A 24,540-nucleotide genomic window follows, 5' to 3' on the forward strand; every position below is an offset into this window, starting at 1 on the left:
GAAGACAGGGTGTCAGAGACTAGCAACGTATCTGCTCGTGGTGACAGAAGGCACACCACGCCCAGTGCTCCCTCTAAGCTGAGTTAGTGTGAGCCAGCTCACAGTTTTGTAGCCTCCAGCTCAAAGGAAGGAGGGCTCCAGAGCAAACTAATTTATGCAGCAGCCAAATTCCTTGCTCACAACTTTAATGCCAGGAGCTCACAGAGTAGAATTTCTGCTCACAAGACTCCACAGCTTAGAGGGAGTACTGTTCACTTCCCATCGCAGTTTTGTGAATTTTGATCTGAAACTGTAGATCTCAAGGCTCCTCAGAGAGGAACAGATGATCTCAGTGAGTGGCAGAGGAGAAAAGAGACAGTGAAAGGGCTTCAACCCTGAACTCTCCCTAGAAGAAGAAGAAGAAGAGATTGGATTTATACCCCGCCCTTCACTACCCAAGGGATTCTCAGAGCGGCTTACAAACTCCTTTCCCTCCCCCTCCCCACAACAGACACGCTGTGAGGTCAGTGGGGCTGAGAGAGCTCTTAACAGAAACGGCTCTTTTTCAAGAACAGCTCTTATCAGAACTACGGCTTGCCCAAGGCCATCCAGCCAGGTGTAAGTGGAGGAGTGGGGAATCAAACCCGGTTCTCCCAGATTAGAGTCCGTGCACTTAACCACTACACCAAACTATGAAGAAAGGTTAAAGCGCTTGGGACTCTTTAGCTTGGAGAAACGACGGCTGAGGGGGTGACATGATCGAGGTTTATAAGATTATGCATGGGAAAGAGCAGGTAGAGAAATAGGTACTTTTCTCCCTTTCTCACAATACAAGAACTCATGGCACTCCATGAAATTGCTGAGCGGTTGGGTTAGAACGGATAAAAGGAAGTACTTCTTCACCCAAAGAGTGATTAACACTTGGAATTCACTGCCACAGGAAGTGGTGGCGGCTAGAAGCATGGACGGCTTCAAGAGGGGATTGGAGAAACATCTGGAGCAGAGGTCCATCAGTGGCTATTAACCACAAGGTATAGATAGGAACTCTCAGTGTGGGGCAAGGGATGCTCTGTATTCTTGGTGCTTGGGGGGGGCAATAGTGGGAGGGCTTCTGGAGTTCTGGCCCCACTGCTGGACCTCCTGATGGCACCTGGTGTTTTTGACCATTGTGTGACAGAGTGTTGGACTGGATGGGCCCCTGGCCTGATCCAACATTGGCTTCTCTTATGTTGATATGGTTGTCATATGTCGCAAGTGACTTGATAGCACTTAACACACAAACAAGAGCCTAACCCTATGACCATTTCCGCAGTAATGAAATCCCCCACATTGACGTTTTTAAAACTGTGCGTTATGGGAAAATTTCCACAGGAGATTTTTCCTCACCAGACACAGGCCCAAAGTTTTCTCCTTCTTTCCCCGTGTTTTCAGAACTCGCCAGAACTGGGGATTCGGAAAACACGGGGTAAAAAGGAGGAAACTTTTAATCTGTACCCGGCGAGGGGAAAAATCTACCGTGGAAAGTTTCACACAACGCACTGCCGCCGCCATCAAACTAGCCCTTTAGTATGGTTTTAGAATTGTCTGTAATTGTAATTTATGCTTTAATGTAACCTACCTGTTTTTATGTAAGCCGCCCTGAGCCGGCTCGGGCTGGAAGGGCGGGGTAGAAATCCGGAAAATTAGATGAATGAATGAATGAATGAATAAATAAATAAAATTAAAATTTCAGTGCAGGGAATTTCACTACTGCAGAAATGGTTTAGGTTGGGGAAGCCAGAAATAAAGATCCCCCCCCCGCACCGCATTTAAAATTCTGGCTTCCTTGGTGGGGGCGCTGACTCTGGGATTTGGAGATGTTTTGTTGACCAGCGGAGTACGATGATTGTCGGAGAGACCTTAGGGTAAAATCACAACGCACTGGGCTCCTCTGTCTGTGCCCTTGTCAATTCGAATCTTTCCACAGTGGATGCATAGCGAGCGATGTCCGTGCAGAGGACGCGGACACCGGTTCTCCAAGCTCAGGAGCTTCCTGAAGGGTTCGGAAGGAGGGAATGACAGAACCACTCTCTGTTTTTGAAAGCAATGCAGCTGTATTGTTGTTGTTCAGTCGCACAGTCGAGTCTGACTCTTCGCGACCCCGTGGACCAGATCACGCCAGGCCTTCCTGTCTTCCGCCGTCCTCTGAAGTTTGCTCAATTTCATGTTCGTTGCATCTATGACACTGTCTAAACATCTCATCCTTTGCCGTCCCCGTCTTCTTTGACCTTCAGTCTTTCCCAGCATCAGGGTCTTCTCCAGTGAGTGCTCCCTTCTCATTGGGTGGCCAAAGTATTTGAGCTTCAGTTTCATTATCTGGCCTTCCAGGGAACTGTCAGGGTTGATTTCTTTTAGGATTGACTGATTTGATCTCCTTGCAGTCCAAGGGACTCTCAAGAGTCTTCTCCAGCACCATAGTTCAAAAGAATCTATTCTTTGGCGCTCGGCCTTCCTTATAGTCCAACTCTCGCAGCCATACAAGACTACTGGGAATACCATGCGGACTTTTGTTGGCAGGGTGATGTCTCTACTTTTTATCATGCTTTTTAAGTTCACCATCGCTTTCCTCCCAAGGAGCAGGCGTCTTTTAATTTCATGGCTGCTGTCACTGTCTGCGGTGATCTGAGATCCCAGGAACGTGAAGTCTGTCACTACTTCCACGACTTCCCCTTCTATTTGCAGCTGTATGGTGCGACTCAAAAGGAATACAAAGCCAAGATGGTCTCGGGCCCATTGCTTGCGCTGGGTTTCCTTTCTTCCTCTTGAGAAATGCTCCTCCTGCAAATGAGATATGACGCGTGCATGTGTCAATTCCGCCCACCCCTTGAGTTTGAGCACCGATCACAAAACTGAAACACCACTTGCAGAGGCGGTATAGCACTAAATACCAGATGCTGGGCTCAGACAATAGCAGGATGCGGTCCCTTTCCTTCGATGCTCATGAAATCATTATTAATATTCGTCATAATCAGTTCATAACCATCCACGTCCGAATGCTTGTCAGAGCAATAGGCAGACAGGTTCCTGTCTTGAGGCTCTTAGAATCTAAACAAGGAAGAGTAAATGGGGTGAAGCGTAAGACTGCGGTAAAGGTAAAGGTTCCCTTGCTCGAAAGCCAGTCGAGTCTGACTCTAGGGTTGCGGTGCTCATCTCCGTTTCAAAGCCGAAGAGCCAGTGCTGTCCGAAGACGTTTCCGTGGTCATGTGGCCGGCATGACTAAACACCAAGGCGCACGGAACGCTGTTACCTTCCCACTGAAGTGGTACCTGTTTATCTACTTGCAATTTCTTCCTTTCGAACTGGTAGGTTGGCAGGAGCTGGAACTAGAGACAGGAGCTCACTCCGTCACGCAGCACACTCGGGTCTCAAACTGCTGAACTACTGACCTTCCACAGCCTGCAGTTCAGCGTCTTAACTACTTGAGCCACCGCAGCTCCACAAGACTGCAGTGAAGTAACGCATATTTGTAAAACGGAGATGTTCCGCCAGGCCTATGGTTGAGGTGGCCGAGCTATTAGTCTTTCACCTCTCCTGGCGTTCTTGTGCCTTACATCGCTTCGCCCACCTCCCGTAACATTGGTTACCGCCTTCTGTGACCACGTGTAGAGTGGTCTCAGGAGCAGTTGTATTAACTGGCACCATAAATTATGTTAAAATTGGATTTTAACAATTTATTACACTGTTGTAACCCACCCTGCGCCTGCTATGCAGGGGAGGGTGGGCTAGAAATTGAACAAAACAAATAATCAAATAGGTGTGCCATTTCTGTCTCAGTGGATCTAAGGGGGGAGAAGAAGAAGATATGAGATTTATACCTTGTCCTTCACTACCCAAAGGAGTCTCAGAACGACTTACAACCTCCTTCCCCTTCCCCTCCCAACAACGGAGAGCTCTTTTGAGAACTGCTCATGGGAGAACAGCTCCGAGAGAACTTGTGACTGACCCAGGGTCACACCAGCAGCTGTGCATGGAGGAGTGGGGAATCAAACCCGGTTCTCCCAGATTAGAGTCCACGCACTTAATCACTACACTGAACTGGCTCTCAAGAATGCAGGGGAAGGCCATGGCCAACCACCTCTGCTTCTCACGTGCCTCGAATGCCCCTTGCTGGGGTCCCCATTGCTCAGTTGCAACTTGATGGCGCTTACATACGCATCTAAGGGATTGTGCCAAGGGCTTTCTGGAAAAGGCGGGTGTTGTTAGGCAGCCCCATCTAAGAGTTCCAGGATCGGATTCCAGGCACAAAGGGAGCAAAGAATAGGGGTGCTTGAGCCCACGGCGATTCAGCTCACGTCTTATTTGTCAGCCGCGAGCAGGGAGCCAGTTTTTCAGTAAAGTATCTGTCAGTTCATGGATCCTTTCCTGGCTTGCTTCACCATGTTCCCTCCTAACAGTGCCCTACAGCACAGTAAGCTTTCCACACTTGTGTGTTTTCAAACAGCTTGACTGAGTTCTGTCCCCGCCCCCGCCCCCCCCCCCGGTCCGTGCCATGACTGTGCTCTGCTCAGCAGGCGATAGTTTTTAGACAGAGAGTTGAATCAGTCACAAATCACATAAATCAGTCATGAATAAACACGGCATTTTAAAGATCTCCTACCGTTTAGTGTTCGTCAAAGTGGTTCTTCTTGGGGACGTTAACAGCTGCTGATCTGTCTGGATACAGTCAGCCTCTTGGCACAGGCGCAGTTTTGAAGCCACCTGATGCAAACCCGCTTGGCGGGCATTCGAGTTGCTTGATGCCGGAATGAGTGGCATCTTCAAAACTGGCAATATTTATTTATTGGTCTTTCTGCTTGCTTGGTGGTTTAATTCATCTGTACCCTGCCTTTCTCCCAAGTGGGGATCCAGGGCGGCTCACATCATTCTCCTCTCCTCCTTTTTATATTCACAACAACCCTGTGAGGGAGGTTAGGTCAAGAGAGAGTGTGATTGGTCTAAGGTCTCCCAGCGAGCTTTGTGCCTGGAATCCGATCCTGGAACTCTTAGATGGGGCTGCCTAACAACACCCGCCTTTTCCAGAAAGCCCTTGGCACAATCCCTTAGATGCGTATGTAAGCGCCATCAAGTTGCAACTGAGTAAAAACCCTGTGAGGGAGGTTAGGTCAAGAGAGAGTGTGACTGGTCCAAGGCCACCCAGCGAGCTTCTGTGGTCTGAGTGGGGATCCAAAACGGGGTCTCCCAGATACTAGTCCGACACTCTTAACCACGACGCTTAACCACTGAGAGTCAGTATGGTGTAGTGGTTAAGACTGCCGACTATAATCTGAGAGAACTGGGTTTGATTCACCACTCCTCCACTTGCAGCTGCTGGTGTGACCTTGGGTCAGTCACAGTTTTCTCAAAGCTGGTCTCTCAAGAGCAGTTCTCTCAGTGCTCTCTCAGCCCCACTTACCTCACAGGGTGTCTGTTGTGGGGAGGGGAAGGGAAAGGAGATTGTAAACTGTTCTGAGCGTCCAAGTGAAGGGTGGGGTATAAATCCAATCTCCTCCTCCTCCTCCTCCTCTTCTTTTTCTTCGTCCTCTTCCTCTTCTTCTTCCTCCTCTTCCTCCTATCATTAACACACTGAGGGCCGTGACTTCCTTGATCAAGTCACTCCATATCTCATTGGGCCTGTCTGCCTGTCTTATCTGTCTGTCTGTCTATTACTATTCATATAACAACAGCCTTGAGCAGACAATAAAATTATAAAATGTCACATTGGGTTTCCCTCTTTTCCTAGTGCCTTCAACTCTTCTCCTTCCCAATGACTCTTGTCTTCGCGTAATGTGTCCAAAGCACGATAGCCTCAGTTGGGTCATTTTAGCTTCTGGAGTAGAATAGCTACAATTAAGTTGATCTGAAGGAGGTTTTTTTTACCAAAGCCTGTTGGAGACAGAATGCTGGACTAGACAGACATTGGTCCGATCCCATGAGGCCATTCTTGCGGTCTTCTGATCTTGGATCTTTGCCCTGCCTTGTGGTTGTTCTGGGCCTCCGGCCCTGGTGCGACGCAGCCTTCCCCACGGTTCCAGTGAACCGCAAACAGGCATATGCTTTATCACAACTGAGCTGGAAGCTTCCAGTGGTGGTGGAGGGGGGGGCTTTCTTTCAGCACCGCCCTGGCACCGTGCCCATGTAATTAAGTCTAAGGGAAGGAGCAACACGTGCCGCCTTTTGTCTGGGCGATAATGGAGCATCTCAGGACGTGCGGGTTAATTATCATCTTTTCGGAAACCTAAATAATGGATAATGGCGCGCGGGGCTTTGGTGCGCTACTCTGTAATCAGTTTATTAGGAGGCAGATGAAGACGGCACAGCAGGGTGGAATTATTCCTAACAAAGGCCCTGGAAATTAAATTGTACACCGTTTATGCATAATTTGCCAGGGCAACAGCCTCTCTTAAAATCCTGCCTTACCCTGTTTGTCTTTTCTTCAGTTCCGCCTCCCCCCCCCCCCCACAGCCACTTGCAAAAACGAAAGGTAATTGGAAAGCGCTGGCAAGGCAACTATATATTAAGCCAAAGGGTTCGCTATTAAACAATTGTCGCTCCTCACTTCTTTCTTTCGTGATCTGTCCATTTGCGTCTTGGTCTTCGGTCCCGGTCGGGGACCTCGGGGGCAGACTCCAGTAGAAAGCAAACTATACAAATTGGGTAAAGCAGACATGGAGACCGCGTTGTTAAAGCCTTCCAGCGATCATGGATTTTTTTAAAGAAACGCTTTAGTAACAAACGCTGCCGCAGTGGGACGCTAATATGAATGCATTGCTCCAATTTTGGACTACCTGGCTTTTTCTTAGAAGCTTACGCAGAACTGCCTCACCTGTCCTCTTGGGTGGAGTGCATGTGTGTGGGGGGAATGTGCTAAAGAGAAGGGGCCAAGGTGGGAAAGGCCCCGCATTTGGTTGCCTTGAGATGTGCCTTTCACCGATTCAAATGGGATGTTTGTTTTAATGCTGGCTGTGTTTGTCACGTGCACAGTCCGCGTCACCTGCCCTAGACCCCTGTGAGATGATGTTCTGGATACTGCATGACATGGCCCTGGTTCGGTCACATGGGGGCCTACTTATAATGACCAGATCCAGCATGTCGTGGTTTGTTCCTCATAACACCTGAGTGGTGTTTGCATCCAGAAAGCCCATCAACTGAACCGCCAATGTCAATTCTTATTGTCGCCTGGCTAATAGAGTTTGTCAACAAAACAGGGACCATGATGGAATAAGTACAAAACAATAGAAAGCACCGTGTACAAACGTACAATACATGCAATAATATTTAATGAAAATATAAATTATGTGCAATGTACTCAACAAGTATAATTGCCTTATAAGAAGGTTAAGGTGTCCCTTGCTCGAAAGCCAGTCTAATCCGACTCTAGGGTTGCGGTGCTCATCTCCGTTTCAAAGCCGAAGAGCCAGCGCTGTCCGAAGACGTTTCCGTGGTCATGTGGCCAGCATGACTAAACACCAAGGCGCACGGAACGCTGTTACCTTCCCACCGAAGTGGTACCTATTTATCTACTTGCAATTTCTTGCTTTCGAACTGCTCGGTTGGCAGGAGCTGGAACTAGAGACGGGAGCTCACTCTGTCATGCGGCACAATCGGGTCTCGAACTGCTGAACTACCGACCTTCCACAGCCTGCAGTTCAGCGTCTTAACCACTTGAGCCACCGCAGCTCCCCTTATAGGTATTCACCTTGTAGGTATTTACAAAATCATTCCAATTCATATATAAGCAATCAAATGCACAATCCAAGTAACCAAAAATATGAAGGGAACAGTCCAAATATTCTCTGATCTAAATAGCTACCTCCTGTAAAACTTGTCAACCGGGAAGTTGTCCGATCGCTTATCTGGCAGCAATGACTACTTATCCTGCAATGGTGGGGCTTTTGATTCACCTCTTCTATAGCAGCAAGCTCTGAAATAAAATATTACCTTGGATTACGTTTATACAGGAGCCAACTGGGTTTGATTCCCCACTTCTCCACATGCAGCTGCTGGTGTGACGGTGGGGCAGTTACAAGTTCTCGCAGAGCTGTTCTCTCATGAGCAGTCCTCGAAAGAGCTCTCTCAGCCCCACCTACCTCCCAGGGTGCCTGTTGTGGGGAAGGGAAAGGAGATTGTCAGCCGCTCTGAGACTCCTTCGGGTAGTGAGGGTCAGGGTCCTTCTCCTTCTCCTCCTCCTTCTCATTCTACCAAATATCCCAATACCTTGTTCTCAGATACAGCACCACACACCTGTGATCCTGCTACGATAAGATGCCAGGTGTTCAGCGGGGTTCTTCTGCCTGCCAAACAGGTGCTCCGCCGGTGAGCTAAGGCTCCTTCTCTGGCACTGGTCAGGAAGAGAAAAAAAAAAAACACCTTTAGAAGTTATTATCTCCCCCCCCCCCAGTTCACGAGGAGTTAGTCAGCTAACGATACATGGGAAGGCCAAAGGCGGTTTAATGTGTGAGCAAAGCTGACTTTATTGGCTGGATGTTAGGGAGGCTGTAAAGCAAGCCACGGAATCAGGCAACCATGGAGTAGTGGAAAACGAGAGATGCTGCTATTGCAAGGTGTTCTTAAACATGGGTGTGCGCTGCAAGGCGCTTGCAGAATGGCGCATGTGGGGAAATGCACGACTGCAATGGAGCCGAGGACAGGACGTCTCATAGAGGCGGAAAAAATGGCTGGAACGATGGAGAATTGACCAGTGGGTATTCAAAGGTTTATCTGTCTACTTACATAGTTGGTTCATTTATCCCCGGTGGGGTCTGAAAACAGCTTGCATTGCTCTCCTCTCCTCCATTTTATCTTCACAACAACCTGGAGAGGTAGGTCAGGCGGAAAGCGTGTGTCCGGCCCAAGTTCAGCCAGCGAGCTTTCGTGGCAGAGCGAGGACTGGAACCCGGATCTCCCCGATCCGAGTCTGGCATTCTAACCCCTGCACCTCAGAAGAACCTAACTGACAAGAGTCTTGGCCTTCCTTAGCCAAGGGGAGAAAACCAGGTAGGGGTCCCTGGGGAGAAAGCCCCTTTTAGCAAGCCTCATTCCATTGTTGGCGGGGGGTGATGGGCTCGCCAACAGATTTAAATGTAGGTGATCGATTCATCGCTCAGAAGCCGGTCTTTAAAACCTTGGGCTAGGTTTGAGATCGGCGCTCCTAAGCCAATCTGTCTGCGTTTCGTCCGTTGCTTTCCATCGGCAGGTGCCGAATTGTCCCGGTGCCAAATATGGGCCTGTTGTTTTACAGCACAAATGAGCATGCCGTTCCCGCAAACCATCTCTATTATGCACAAACGCATCTGAGTGATCATTTGGAATTATCACCATTGAGTGGCTGCATCTGGCGAATGGTCATACGCAGGGAAGGGAGCCATCTTTTTTTATCTCCTAGCGGGGGGGGGGCGCCCTCTCTCTTGCAGAGGGCTTCCGTCGCGACCGGCGCAATCCGTCAGCCACATTTCCCAGTGCAGAAAACAGGAGTGCATCGGGGAACTTAAACTTTCTCTCGAGTGTTCGTAACTCTGAATCGGCGTATTTGGCTCTATTCCGTTATTGCCGCTGAGTGTCAGAATGCTTCCTGGCTGTGCTTTAGAGGAGATGGCTAACATCTGTCTTCTGTGCCTTCTCTACCCTCGTAGACTGACGTTAGCCTTGGAAGAGTCCCATCTTTTACGGGTTTTGTTTTGTCGGTTCGGGAATGTGAAGCTGTGGGTGAAAGTGTGCAGGCCACATCTGGAGAAATGACTGGTTTGAGAAATGGATTCGGGACGGTAGCTGTTTCGGTCTGTACTGGAAGAGCCGGATTCGAGTTAGCACGTTAGAGAGCAACAGGGGTTTTCAGGGTTATGCGCTTCCGAGAGTCGGAGCTCCCTTTGTCAGATGAAAGTTCTCGCTTGTACCTAAAAAAGGGAGCTTTGACGCTCGGAACTTACATCCGGAAAAATCTTGTTGGGCTCTAAGGGGCTGCTGGACTCGAATCCGGCTCTTGGTTTGTGAAATGTTATCTCCCCCCCCCCCAGCAAAGTGCGCCTATCAGCCCTGGCCCCATGCATTCCACCAGCTGGGTCTGAACCTAGCCCCTGTGGCAATGCTGCAAGGACTTGGGTAGGATCCGGCTGGTGGCAGCATTGAACCCAGAGGTGGTGCCAGTCATCTACCATGCTGGCGATGGCCAGAAGGTGGCGCTGTCTCCTCACAATAGCTGTCCAAGCAGCCGCTAATGTGGCTTAGCTGGAGAAGCAGCCTTGGTAGGTGTGTGTGTGTTTGTGTGTGTGTGTGTGTGTGTGTGTGTGTGAAGACTCCCCCAGCTGCCATGGTCAGCCACACCAAAGCCCATTAATGTAGCCTGGAAAAGCTTCAGCCTTTCAGCCGAAAAATAGTCCAGCTTTCCCTTCTATGTTGGCAGTGGCTTTCAAGAATTAATCACTTATCTCAAGTTGGGAGAGAGAGAGAAGAGATCGGGTTTATACCCCGCCCTTCCCTACCCGAAGGAGTTCCAGAGTGGCCTACAATCTCCTTTCCCTCCCCCTCCCCACAACAGACACCCCGTGAGGTAGGCGGGGCTGAGAGAGCTCTTTCGAGAACCGCCCTTGAGAGAACAACTCTGTGAGAACTTGTGAGTGACCCAAGGCCACACCAGCAGCTGCATGTGGAGGAGTGGGGAATCAAACCTGCTTCCCCCAGGTTAGAGTCCGCACTACTAACTACTACACTAAACTGGCAGAGCCAGTTTCAGATTTTGGGGGCCCTAGGCAGAGAGTTCCCGGGGACCCCCTTCCAACCCACTCCCCTATGTGTCCCACTGCCCGCCTGCGCATTCTTTCCCTGCCCTGCCCGCACGCCCTCCCACTGCCTGTGCTCACGGCCATCTGAACCACCCACATCTCCTTCCTTGGTGCCACTGAGCCACGTGTGCAGCTGGGAGCATGATTGGCGGTGCGCTTCCAAGTAACCAGGGGAAAGGGCGTGTTGGGGTGGTGGTCAGTGGTGGTGGGCCCTTCCAGAAGCCCTGGGCCTGGAGCTACTAGAGTTCAGGAATGGGCATGGAGGGGGGGGGGTTAATCAGGAAAGTCTGGGAATTAATTTGTGGTGCAGACAGCGGCCTCATTAACCGTCAGTTTGTATCGTGACCCGGAGGCCTATAAACGCAACAGGGTTTTATTTCCTGGGACTGCTGTGTATGTTGTAATACTAAGCATTTGGACAGCTAAGAACATAAGAGAAGCCAATGTTGGATCAGGCCAATGGCCCAACGCTCTGTCTCTCTTTTATAATGCAGAGGGAAGGCAGCGGAAGTGAGTGAGCATTTTGCAAATAACCACATGACAAATCCTCACAACAGCCTTGTAAGGCAGGCTAGTGTTGCAGATGGGAAAAACAATGCTGGGGGGGGGGGCTTCCGTAGTGAATTTGTGTCCGAGATGTGATCTGAAGCTGCAAGATCTTGGGCTGCTTGATTAGCTGCCTCATCGGCTGCTGTTTTGTATTCCAAACAAACTGCAGCATGGATTCTACAAAGTAAGAGAAATTGTGTAATTTGTATGCTGTGATGCATGATGGAGAGTTTGGAGAGTTTGGCAGCTCTTGTCAGAATTTGTGGAGTCTGATGAGAATTTGGGGGGGTCTGATGAGAATTTGGGTAGGTCTGTTGAGAATTTGGGGGTTGATGATGAAGAAGAAGAGATTGGATTTATACCCCGCCCTTCACTTGGAGTCTCAGAGTGGCTTACAGACTTCTTCCCCTTCCCCTCCCCACAACAGACACCCTGTGAGATAGGTGGGACTGAGAGAGCTCTTTCAAGAACTACCCTTTTAAGGTCAGCTCTTGTCAGAACTATGGCTTGCCCAAGGCCATCCAGCAGCTGCAAGTGGAGGAGTGGGGAATCAAATCCAGTTCTCCCAGATTAGAGTCTGCACACATAACCACTACACCATTCAGAATTTGTGGGTTTTGATGAGAATTTGGGTAGGTCAGTTGACAATTTGTGGGGTCGGATGAGAATTTGTGGGGTCTGATGAGAATCGGGGAAGGTCTGTTGAGAATTGTGAAGGGTTAATGAGAATTTGGGGGGTCTGATGAGAATCGGGGAAGGTCTGTTGAGAATTGTGAGGGGTTGATGAGAATTTGGGGGTTCTGATGAGAATTTGGGCAGGTCTGTTGAGAATTCAGCTTTATCATAGACAAGCACCCACACTCACACAGAGCAAATAGGTCTCCAGAACTTCCTCTGCACTGAATTCTTTTATGTTCCTGTCCTGACGGCCTGAAAGGCAGATAGGCCAGCTCAAAACAAGCCACCCTGCCTGGTTGCCTGGAGGCAACTGTTACTGGCCAAAGGCGCCAGCGATGTGGTTTTTCATAGTCATGCGCGCGTGCAGTATGCATATACAGATACGAGGATGATACCAGTCCTGGCAGCTCAGTCTATTAACGGGCTGTTAATACAGCTCTCAACCACAAATCTTGCTTTCCAGGTGTAATCCCATTTCAATTATTCATGTGCGCTCTTTCATGGAAGTGACCAAGGATACTATTATCCTGGGCCTCTGGGTTTTTCTGCCGGCTCTCCCTCCCCCTTCCCCGCACCAGTACAGCCCCATTTGGTACGTGGGCCTGGTTGCAAGCACTTTGATCCCCGTCAGAAGAAAAGCAAAACATTAAAGCAAATCGTCCCAGCCTTGCCTCTCATTAATTAACAGCTGCAGGCGCTTTCAACATCTGTCAGGGTTGCTTTCACATTCCCGTTACTCCCCGAGATGACTGCTGCCCGAGAAAGCAGAATAAATCAAAATGAGCCATCGCCATGGCGATACCTGAGATCTGGGTGGGGGGAGTTTTGTGGGCTTTAATAGCAGCCCAAAGAAAAACGCTTAAATCAAGCAGGCTGAGCCACTTCGTAGTAAACTGTCCAGAGAGATGATGTATGTTTCTCTGGTTTGGTTTGGCTGGAGTGCAAGAAAAATGGAGTGAATTGGTTTGAAGAGGGAGATCTGCTTTATAGTGTTCCGTAGGACAGCTGTTCTGAATCGTCTGACTTGTGGACTTCCAAGAAGGATCCGGTGGGGCCGTTATTGGAATCAGAATCAAGGGTGCTTTATAGACCAACAATTCAGTTTTTGTCTAGGTCGCCAGTCGAAATCAGACACTAACTGCTCACAAGCTCTTTGAATGCACCCCAGCCAATTCAGATGTGTCTGTTGGCAGAATTAGACAAGTTTCATCTGGACGCTACCCCGGCTCATACTTTCCACCATTATTATTAAAAATATTTAAAGACGCATCGTTAAAAGGTGGGGGGGGGACAACTCCATTTGAGATTTTTGAAATGAGACTTACTACCTAGATGCCTGCGTGTGCCTCTGGTGACTGTTGATCCTTGAACCTAGCCGATGTGGCAGTCAGCTCTTATGACCCACTTTACAGACATAGGCTGCTGATGGCACAGCTGCAATATCACAAGCGGTGTATCCAGGAGAGGGATGAAGTGTGAGAGACTCCTCCACATGCAGCTGCTGGGTGACCTTGGGCAAGCCACAGTTCTCTCAGAGCTGTTCTTTCAAGAGCAGTCCTTGAAAGAGCTCTCTCAGCCCCGCCTGCCTCACAGGGTGTCTGTTGTGGGGAGGGGAAGGGAAAGGAGATTGTAAGCCACTCTGAGACTTCTTCGGGTAGTGAAGGGTGGGGTATAAATCCAATCTCCTTCTCCTCCTCCCTCTCCCCCTCCTCCTCCACCACCACCACCTCCTCCTCCTCTTCTTCCTACATTCTTAATTCTGAATTTCAACAGTGGACATTTTATATCAAGACCCCAATGTTGGCATCCCCTTTCCATCTTGGCAGCCTCCAGTGCAAAGTGTCAGATGTTGTTGTTGTTCAGTCGCACAGTCGAGTCCGACTCTTCGCGACCCCATGGACCAGATCACGCCAGGCCTTCCGGTCTTCTGCCATCCTCTGAAGTTTGCTCAACTTCAGGTTCGTTGCATCGATGACACTGTCTAACCATCTCATCCTTTGCCGTCCCCGTCTTCTTTGACCTTCAGTCTTTCCCAGCATCAGGGTCTTCTCCAGTGAGTGCTCCCTTCTCATTGGGTGGCCAAAGTATCTGAGCTTCAGTTTCATTATCTGGCCTTCCAGGGAACAGTCAGGGTTGATTTCTTTTAGGATTGACTGATTTGATCTCCTTGCAGTCCGAGGGACTCTCAAGAGTCTTCTCCAGCACCATAGTTCAAATGTCAGATGTTAGATAAGCTTAAAAATTCAGAACCTGGAGAATTCAATGCAGATTCGGAGCCACTTCGAGCTCCTGAGGCAGAGGAAGACTGTAATATTGAGTATTCTTGTGCTTTTTAAAAGGATCTCCCCGCAAACAGACAAATAGGTCAGCGGGCAGGTCAGCTGTAAGCCCTTTCCTTGGCATGCTAGATTTCTACATGCGTGGCCTCCTTCGGGATACAGAGGGGGACGTCTTTTGCCTTCACACTCTGCTTGTGAGCGGGTGTTGTTGAAACCGAGGTCCTGAGCCTTTCATCAGCTAAGAACACGGGACCAGCCCTTTTAGATCTAACTCAGGCGGGACTGGTTTGGGGGCCAAACCACCCAGGCAGGCACTTGGGGCAACAGAACAAGGAGGGTGCCGGAGAACCACAGGGCCTCGCATCACGCCCAGTAATCAACAATGCAAAATGGGGCTGATGTCTCCTCCTGGGCCCACCCTGCTCCTGGCCCAGGACAGGATGGGTGTCGTGGTTAGGAGCACAGACTCTAATCTGGGAGAACCGGATCTGATTCCCTACTCCTCCATGTGCAGCTGCTGGTGTGACCTTGGGTTGGTCACAAGTTCTTTCGGAGCTGTTCTCTCAAGGGCAGTTTCTGTCAGAGCGCTCTCAGCCCTGCCTCCCTCACAGGGTGCCTGTTGTGGGGGAGGGGAAGAGGAAGGAGATTGTACGCCACTCTGAGACACCGAGTGAAGGGCGGGGTATAAATCCGTCCCCTTCCCCTTCCCCTTCCCCTTCCCCCGCTTCCTCTTCCTCTTCCTCTTCCTCTTCCTCTTCCTCTTCCTCTTCCTCCTCTTCTTCTTCTTCTTCTTCTTCTTCTTCTTCTTCTTCTTCTTCTTCTTCTTCTTCTTCTTCTTCTTCTTCTTCTTCTTCCCTTTTATTATATATCGCCCAGAGCCCTGCCTAGCAAGGATAGTTCGGTTAATAAATCACGTCATTAATGATGCTGCTGCTGCTTTACAGTATGTGTTGCATACATGCAGCTTTCCTTGGTCACAAAGTGATGATCCTTGCGGCGGCGGCGTAGGTGCTGCCAAAGCAATACTTTTAAAAATCTCTGCCTAGCCAATCGGAAGTCTTGCAGGCCAAAGTCCCATATGGCCCTGCTCTCGTCCTAAAAACGTTTGGCGGGTGCTGGGAAAGATGTCGGTGGGCACCGCGTTGGGAACCCCTGCTCTGGTCGGTAAGGAGGAGGACCAGGAGGAGGGAGGGAGAGACAAGGAGAAAATAGTGAGCAAGTGCGTTTGCACGGCTCCAGATTTCTTTCCCGTTGGGGATGAGGGCTAGAGTTGGGGAGGAGTCCACCGAGAGCCACATTGGTGTAGTGGTTAAGTGTGCAGACTCTAATCTGGGAGAACCGGGTCTGATTCCCCACTCCTCCACGTGCAGCTGCTGGTGTGACCTTGGGTCGGTCACAAGTTATTTCGGAGCTGTTCTCTCAAGGGCAGTTTCTGTCAGAGCGCACTCAGCCCCGCCTCCCTCACAGGGTGCCTGTTGTGGGGGAGGGGAAGAGGAAGGAGACTGTACGCCGCTCTGAGAGGCCGAGTGAAGGGTGAGGTATAAATCCAATCTCTTCTTCTTCTTCCTTAACGGGAGCAGCAAATTACCTTGGACCAGCCCTAGTGCCAGGGTCTAGCTAGTCCAGCATCTCTCTGGTTCCTAGCCAGAAACCTTACGAAATGGCCACAAGCACGCCCTGAGGGCAGCTGCTCTCTTCCAGCCCCGGGGGCCGGTGCCTCCAGGCATGGAGGTTTCCTTTCTCCATCACCGATAATAGCTGCTGATAGATTGCCTTCAACAAAGCTCTCCGTGGAGGAGCGTTTCGGCCAGTTCTTTCCCGTTGCACCAGAACGCGAGTGAGTGGCCAAAGATGGAAACCGCGGTTGAGAATTTCTTTTAAAACCTTTATGGAGCCCTCCTTGCCCCCCCCCGCCCAGTCCTACAAGGGGGGTGGCAGAGGTGCTTAGTGGTGAGGGAAACTGTACCCAGAGGAGGAGGAAGGAGGAGAGGAGGAAGAGTTGGTTTTATACCTCACCTTTCACTTGGAGTCTCAAAGAGACCCGCTGACAATCTCCGTTCCCTTCCCCTCCCCACAACAGACACCCCCTGCGAGGTCGGTGGGGCTGAGAGAGCTCTTGACAGAAACTGCTCTTTTTCAAGGACAGCTCTTGTCAGAACTACGGCTTGCCCAAGCTGTAAGTGGTGGAGTGGGGAATCAAATCCGGTTCTCCCAGATTAGAGTCCGCCGCTCTTTAACCACTACACCAAACCGGCTCTCATGTGGGAGATGGGGGACCCATCCCCAGGGCCGTGGGCCACACCGGCGTGCTCAGAATGTGTGCAGACCTCCCCATTGTGCCACAGCGTGAAGCCGCAATGTGGCACCTGTGCATGAAAACGGCTTCTCGCGATGCACTTCTTCTTTCCACAATGGAACAGTTTTCTGGGATGCAGCGATAGGGAAACAGCCCTGCCAGTTGGGCCTCTGCCCGCGAGAAGGAACGGTGCCCAAGCGTTGCAGGCGACGGCGATCCGTTCCCGCCGAATCCCGCCAACTCTTCTGCGGCAGGGCACAGGTGGCCATCCCCGTTAAATCCATCCCACTAATTCCTCCGGGCCGGAGACACGCCCCTCTGCCGGATCCGCAGTGGCAGGGAGGGAATGTGGAGCAGGCAGGCTTTGGAGATTAAGCGCCGCGTTGGAGGGGCAGCCGTTCCCTTTGGCTGGAGACTGGTTTTTTTCTGAAAAGTGGGGAAGGCTCCCTCCGCTGTGCCTGCGGACATGCTTTGTGTGCCTGTGTGAAGTGCCATCAGGTAGCCAGGATTTTGTGGCTTTAAAGGTCAACACCAAAACCTCGAACCCGATCTGTCCCTCAGTCTGGAGCCAGTGCAGCTGGTAGAGCACCGGTTGGATATGGGCTCTGAAAGATGTTCCTGTCAGAACTCGCACAGCTGCATGCGGGACCAGTCACAATTTCCGGGTCAGTCTCAAGGGATGCCCTGCGTAGAGCGAGTTACAGTAGTCTAACCTGGAGGTGACGGCTGCATGGAGCACTGTGGCTAGATAGCCAGTCTGGTGTAGTGGTTAAGAGTGACGGACTCTACACTGGAGAAACGGGTTTGATTCCCCACTCCTCCTCCACATGCAGCCAGCTGGGTGACCTTGGGTCGGTCACTGTCCTCTCATGAGCAGTCCTCAAAGAGCTTTCTCAGCCCCACCTGCCTCACAGGCAGTGTTCCCTCTAAGCTATGGAGTCTTGTGAGCAAAAATTCTACTGTGTGAGCTACTGGCATTAAAGTTCTGAGCGACTGATCTTGCTGCTGCATAAAGGCTCTGAGACGCCTTTGGGTAGTGAAGGGCGGGGTATGAATCCAATCTCCTCCTCCTCCTCCTCCTCCTCCTCTTCTTCATTGACTCAGTTGCTGGAATGCTTTGGAGGGTAGCCTTATACCCTGCCGAGGTCCCTTGCCGCCCCAAACCCTGCCCTCCCCAGACTGTACCCCCAACATCTCCAGAACTTTCCCAACACGTCGACACGGGCTACGGCCTTGCAACAGTTTTGTCTCTTTCTCCAAGGTCCAGGCAGAGGGCAGCGCTAGCAGAGAGGGGATCACCACGATACCCGCTGGTACGCAGGGTTCCCCAGGGGGCAGTCCTCTCCCTGATGCTATTTAAGATCTTGACGCACCCCCTCAACAAACTGGTGTGGAGATTTGGGCTTGGGCATCACCAGTATGCCGATGGCACTCAGCGCTTCATCTGTTGATGAGCGGCCATCTGAATGGCCCCCCCCCCCGAAACTCTGGTCAAGGGTCCGGAGGCCGTGGCTGATTGGCTGAAGCAGAGCTGGCTGCAAGTAAATCCATCGAAGACGGAGGTCCTGTGGCTGGGCTGGGGGGACGCGGGGTAATGCTCCCTCTAAGCTGTGGAGTCTTGTGAGCAAAAATTCTACTCTGTGAGCGACTGGCAGTAAAGTGGTGAGCGAGGGATTTGGCTCCTGCATCAATTAGTTTGCTCTGGAGCCCTCCTTCCTGAGCTAAGACAAAAAATGTGTGAACCGGAGGCTAAAAGATGGTGAGCTGGCTCACACTAAGTCAGCTTAGAGGGAACACTGGTGGGGATGCCAACTCCCGGCTTGTGACGGTGTGCCATTAGCCCCTGCACCATCTGTCAGGAGTTTGGGGGTGATCCTGGACGCCTCTCTTTCAATGGAGGCTCAGGTCAGGGATGTGGTGAAACTGGCGTTTTACCACCTCCCCCAGGTAAAACAGTTGGTTCCCTTCCTGTCTCCCTCTGATTTGGAAGAAGAGGAGGAGCTGGATTTATACCCCGCCCTTCACTCGGCGTCTCAGAGTGGCTCACAATCTCCTTTCCCTTCCCCTCCCCACAACAGACACCCTGTGAACAGTGTTCCCTCTAAGCTGAGCTAGTGTGAGCTAGCTCACAGGGTTTTAGCCTCCAGCTCACGCATTTTCGCCTTAGCTCAGGAAGGAGGGCTCCAGGGCACACTAATTGATGCAGCAGCCAAATTGCTCGCTCACCACTTTCATGCCAGCCGCTCCCAAAGCAGAATTTTTGCTCACAACGCTCCACAAGTTAGAGGGAGCATTGACCTACAGGCCCCCCCTGGAGGTTGGCACCGCCGTCCCAACAGGCCTGATCAGTTCCTCCTCCCTAGACTGTTTCTCCATGTATGCTGTGGTCCTGATCCCAGCTGAGCCATTCAGGAGAGCCCACACCTCGCGTGTCACTGTGTTATATCTGACACAGGGTAGGGACAAGGGGCGTTCCCCCTCTGCAGTATTTGGGAATTAATTAATTAATTCATTTTTATTTATTTGATTCAATTTACACCCCGCCCTCCCCACCTAATATCAGTCCACCTCGCAATGCTGTTTTGAGGACTGCAGCACCGATGTATGCCGAGGGCTCTATGAATGTCTTCCCATTGCTGTGGAGTATTTAATTTGCAAAATGCTCTTTCCAAACCTTCAATAAATGGAAATAGCCTTACTTAACGGTGGAACCGTCATTTCAGTCCCTTGCGTAAGCTCCTAGCACCCTCTAGTGGTAGAACTGGAGGTTGAAATATATGTTTCCCCAGTGGACTAGCCCAGTTAACCTACAGTTTCGTCTGTCTATCTCTATTTGTCTGTTTATCCTTGGAAAAACTGGGAAGCAGTGATGTGTTTCTGGTGTGGGGGCAGGGATCTCAAACCAACAGTAATGTTAATAAGTTTTGATCAGGACCTCTTCCCTCTGTGATTCAACAACCATCTACAACAACCAGTGGCCTCTCTTTTATGAAAGTTGTAAAGTACAGACAGACTCTGGGTTTTTCCAATATGCCCTAAAGCCAGTTTGGTGCAGTGGTTAAGAACGGTGGACTCTAATCTGGAGAACCAGGTTTGATTCCTCACTCCTGCACATGCAGCCAGCTGGGTGGCCTTGGGTCAGTCACAGTTCTCTCAAAACTCTCTCAGCCCCACCTACCTCACAGGGTGTCTGCTGTGGGGAGAGGAAGGGAGGGTGATTCTAAGCCTCTCTGCGACTCCTTTGGGTAGTGAAGTGCGGGGTATAAAAACCAACTCATCATCTTCCACACACACCCTCGATTTTTTTTGTGTCTAACGTCCAGCCCCATGAAGATGTCTAGGGAACCCACCTGAAAGACTGTTGTATTTTTTGTGATATTTGGTTGGTCTTGATAAGAAGGTATTACACTGCCATTGTTTTGCGATGTGTATCCCCCTTAGGAGTCTGTTGAAATTAAAGTCACTTTTCAGAGGTTGGGTCAGATTGTGCGCCCAACTGCTTAGCTCTTGGTTTGGTCTCTGGAGGGTGATTTGGGGACGGCTGCTAGCAGATTTGTGGAGAAAGAAAGCACTCCTTTCCAGTGCTCCCTCTAAGCTCAGTTACAGTGAGCCAGCTCACAGTTTTTTTAGCCTCCGGCTCACCCATTTTTGCCTTAAGAACATAAGAACATAAGAAAAGCCAATGTTGGATCAGGCCAAAGGCCCATCTAGTCCAACACTCTGTGTCACACAGTGGCCAGAAACACCAGGGGCCATCAGGAGGTCCAGCAGTGGGGCCAGGACACTAGAAGCCCTCCCACTGTGCCCCCCCCAAGCACCAAGAAGACAGAGCATCACTTGCCCCAGAGTCCCTATCTATACCTTGTGACTAATAGCCACTGATGGACTTAGCTCAGGAAGGATGGCTCCAGAGCAAGCTAATTTCTGCAGCAGCCCAATCGCTCGCTCACAACTTTAATGCCAGGAGCTGACAAAGCAGAATCTCTGCTCAGAAGATGCCACAGCTTAGAGGGAGCATTGGAGGTGACCCCCTCTGTGTGTGTGTGTGTGTGTGTGAGAGAGAGAGAGAGAGAGAGAGAGTGAGTGAGTGAGTGAGTGAGTGAGTATTCCCTCTAGGCTGAGTTAGTGCGAGCTAGCTCACAGTTTTTTAGCCTCCGGCTCACACATTTTTGTCTCAGCTCAGGAAGGATCCCTCCAGAGCAAACGAATGTATGCAGCAGCCAAATCGCTCGCTCACAACTTTAATGCCGGGAGCTCACAAAGTAGAATTTTGGCTCACGAGACTCCAGAGCTTGGGCGGAACATTGACCATGCCCCCCCAGTCTCTAAGCTTTGCCCTCTTCTGGCTGTGTTACGCCATTCTCAGCTCATTGACTTCAGTGGATTTAGGAGGGTTAACTCCACCGCAGATGGCACCGTAAGAGGCTGAGAATGGTGAATCCCCTTCGTGTTGAAGCCCAGGTCCGCACACCCGGAGGCTTCCAGCTTCGAGATGTGCCACAGCCTCTCGCTTAACCCCTCCGTGTTTGTTTTGTGTTCCCTTGCAGGGATCTTGTTTACAATGCTGGTGTTCGGGCCAGCCTGCGGTTTCATCTTGGGCTCGTTCTGTACCAAAATCTACGTGGATGCTGTCTTCATCGACACAAGTAAGCAGACTTTTCTCATGAATTGCAAGCGGGGGTGGGGGGATATATGGCTTGAATTCCACGGGATGGTGCTGGGGTGGAGAGAAAAGGGTGGGCGCCTACTGGAAGATGTGGAACAGGAGGTGCAGCTTCAGTTCCGTGTGCCCGATAACTGTGAGAACGGTTTGCCAGCTTTTCAGTGGCACACGGTTCTTCGTCAGGAGTGAAACCCTTAACCTGGGGTCATTTCGTAGAAAAAGAGGTGCAGGAGCTCATTAGCATAACTCATTAGCATAACTTATTTGGATATGCCACACCCCCTGACATCACCGGAAGTTGTCAGAAGGCACCACTGGACTGTTTTGGATTGCTAGGTATTTGGGGGGGGGGAACCTGCAGATCTGTCCTCACAGAGGAGGGAGAGCTTGTACCTGAATAAAACTTGGTCTTAAAGGTGCCACTGGACTGTTTTGGATCGGGGGGATGGGGGGGGCCTCTGCAACTTACCTGGCTGCTTCTTGCTCTGACTGTGGGCTGCTGGGAGCAGGGGGTGGGGCTTGTTGCATGTGCCCTCCCCCTGGGCTCTTTACTGCCGGAGCTCCGCTCTTGTGCGCTCCTGCAGGAAATGACCCCTGCCCTTAACCCTCAAAATGGGTATTCACTGCTAAACAGGGTCCTAAGTGGACTGAACCCCAAGGAATTCCTAAAACCTTACTGCCGAAACAGGGAGGGAAACCAAAATTTAGAGGAGAAGCAAAACACACATGGCCTTAATTTCTCATTCAAAAGCTGCCATTTGGTCAGCGTGGTAGAGATGGGGGAAATGCTCCACCAAATGTCTGTATTTGGTTCACACACACAATGTTCGGTTAGAAACAGGAAATGCCAAGTTTCTGATCATCTTGGTTGCCAAGATGTGCTTGGAAGCACATGGGCAGAGCCCACTGAAATCGCAGACGCTAGAGAGGTGGCTGGAACAGTGGTCGTGGGCAGTGGGTTAGGCAGTCAGCGGAACCAGAATAAATTGTGCCCAGTGCTGCAAAATCACGGATGAAATTGTGCCAAGTAAGAGCAGTTGGACCCATGTACCTCTACATGCTTAGCTTATTCAGGGCACAGGATTCTGCACGTCTGAGCACAGAATTTGACTCCCTTGATGCCAGATTTTATTCCATGTTTTAAATCTGGAGGGTGCAAGGTGTGACTCCAGGGGAACGTTGGTGGGAATCTGGGGCCAGGTTGGTTGTAACGAAGATACCGTTTGCATCCTACAGAATAGGCTGTGAACGGCTTAAAAAGTGGACCGATATCCATTGGGAGGGACCGCATAGATAAGTTATTTTTAATGGAACCACACAGAAGAGACACAACAGACACCCCGTGAGGTAGGTGGGGCTGAGAGAGCTCTTTCGAGGACCGCTCGTGAGAGAACAGCTCCGAGAGAACTTGTGACTGACCCAAGGTCACACCAGCAGCTGCATGTGGAGGAGAAGTGGGGAATGAAACCCGGTTCTCCCAGATTAGAGTCCGCACTCTTAACCACTACACCAAACTGGAGGATGTTAAAACATCTCTCCCATAAACCTGATAAATAAATTGGAAAGCCCTAATTGTCTTTATCTAAACAAGGACGCAAGGCCTCCGATTTGCAAAGTTGTCCTGGGGCTGCCCACGAACGGTGGTACCAGTGTGGTGAAGTAGTTAGAGTGTCAGACTAGGATCTGGCAGACCCAGGTTCGAATCCTAATTGTGCCACGGAAGCATCTGCGTGGCCTCGGGCCAGTCCTACATTCTTAGATGAACCTCCCTCGCAGGGTTGTTGTGAGAATAACACAGAGGAGAGGAGAATGACGTGAGCCACTTTGGGTCCCTGCTAGGGAGAAAGGTGGGGTAGAAATGAAAGAAATACATCGACACTTTAAGCTCCCTGGCCTTGTCAGATCTCATCAGCTAAGCAGGGTCAGCCCTGGTTAGTCCTTGGAGGGGAGATCCCCCGGGAAGTCCAGGGGCACTACGCAGAGGCAGGCCAGGGCAAACCACTTCCGAACATCTCTTGCCTTGAAAATCCTACAGGGGTTGCCATAAGTCAGTTGGTGTCGTGGTGAAGTGCGCGGATTCTAATCTGGGGGAACTGAGTTTTCCCTCGGATGGTCGTGGCCCCACCCCGAGCGTGCCCGGCGTCCTCACATCACTTCCTGGTAATATGCACATGGGGGTGGGGTTCCCCCTGGGGCCCGATCCGCCGGCGGCAGGGAACGGGCCTCTGGGGCGGGGCCCCCTGGGGGGACTTGGCAAGCCTACCGCAGCATATATATGATAAAGATTGAGACGCTTATGAGCAAGGCAGACCAGAGGTCACATTAACGTAACTGTTGCCGCCATCCCTAAGTATTCGTTTACAACCAGCTGGCACTTTAGGATATCGGATTGTTTTTATATGGTTGACAAGCTCGAGCGTGTCCAGAAGAGGGCAACCAGGATGGCGAGAGGGTTGGAATCCAAGTCTTAGGAGGAAAGGCTGAAAGAGTTGGGTCTGTTCAGCCTGGGAAAGAGAAGGCTTAGAGGGGACACGATTGCAGTCTTCAAATATTGGAAGGGGTGCCATGTAGAAGATGGAGCGGATCTATTCTCTCTTGCTCCGGATTGCAAGACTAGATCTAACGGGTGGGAATTACAAGGGAGTCGATACCGGCTAAATATCAGGAGAAACTTCCTAACTGTAAGAGTGGTTGAGCAGTGGAACAGACTGCCTCGGGAGGTGGTGGATGGTCCTTCGCTGGACGTTTTCAAGCGGAGGCTGGACGACCATCTTTCGGGTATGTTGCAGGGCTATCTTTCGGCTGTGCTCCTGCAGAGTGCAGGGGGTTGGACTGGATGACCTGCAAGGTCCCTTCCAACTCTAACATTCTATGATATCTATGTTGTATTTTCTTTGTAAGCCACCCTGAACCTGCTCTGGCAGGGAGGGCGGGGTATAAACCGAATAAATATATAAATAAATAAATAATAGATTGGATTTATACCCCGCCCTTCACTACCCAAGGGAGTCAGATTCGATTGGCTATCGAGCAAGGGAAACCTTGACCTTTACCTGTCATAACGTAGAGTACTGAGCATGCATTGATAGTAATAAAACACACAGGGCAAGTGGTGGCACAGTGGGTATATCCCACTGCCTTAACATCTGAACTATGTCAGTTCAAGCCCCGCGCTGGTGTGAGCAGCCAGCCTGTTGTCCCCAGCTCATCGTCCACCCAGCGATTCGAAAGCTCCGGCGAGTAGATAAAATGGGAACCGCTCCTTAGCGAGGGCGGGCACGCCAATCTTCCTTCTGGAGGGCG

At 50.7% G+C, this 24,540-nt stretch overlaps 1 protein-coding gene across 1 annotated transcript in view; it reads left to right on the forward strand.

Annotated features, from left to right (window-relative positions):
• The window catches only part of LOC107111094 (solute carrier organic anion transporter family member 3A1-like), a 151,843-nt gene that overhangs the window by 95,366 nt on the left and 31,937 nt on the right, over positions 1–24,540 (forward strand). The window contains exon 3 of the mRNA XM_015412013.1: positions 21,122–21,220. Coding sequence (XP_015267499.1) covers positions 21,122–21,220 — 99 coding nt within the window. The remainder of the gene's footprint in view (positions 1–21,121; positions 21,221–24,540) is intronic.

Source organism: Gekko japonicus, unplaced genomic scaffold (genome assembly GCF_001447785.1).
Source record: "Gekko japonicus isolate JY-2015 unplaced genomic scaffold, Gekko_japonicus_V1.1 scaffold864, whole genome shotgun sequence".
Lineage (NCBI taxonomy): Eukaryota > Metazoa > Chordata > Lepidosauria > Squamata > Gekkonidae > Gekko > Gekko japonicus.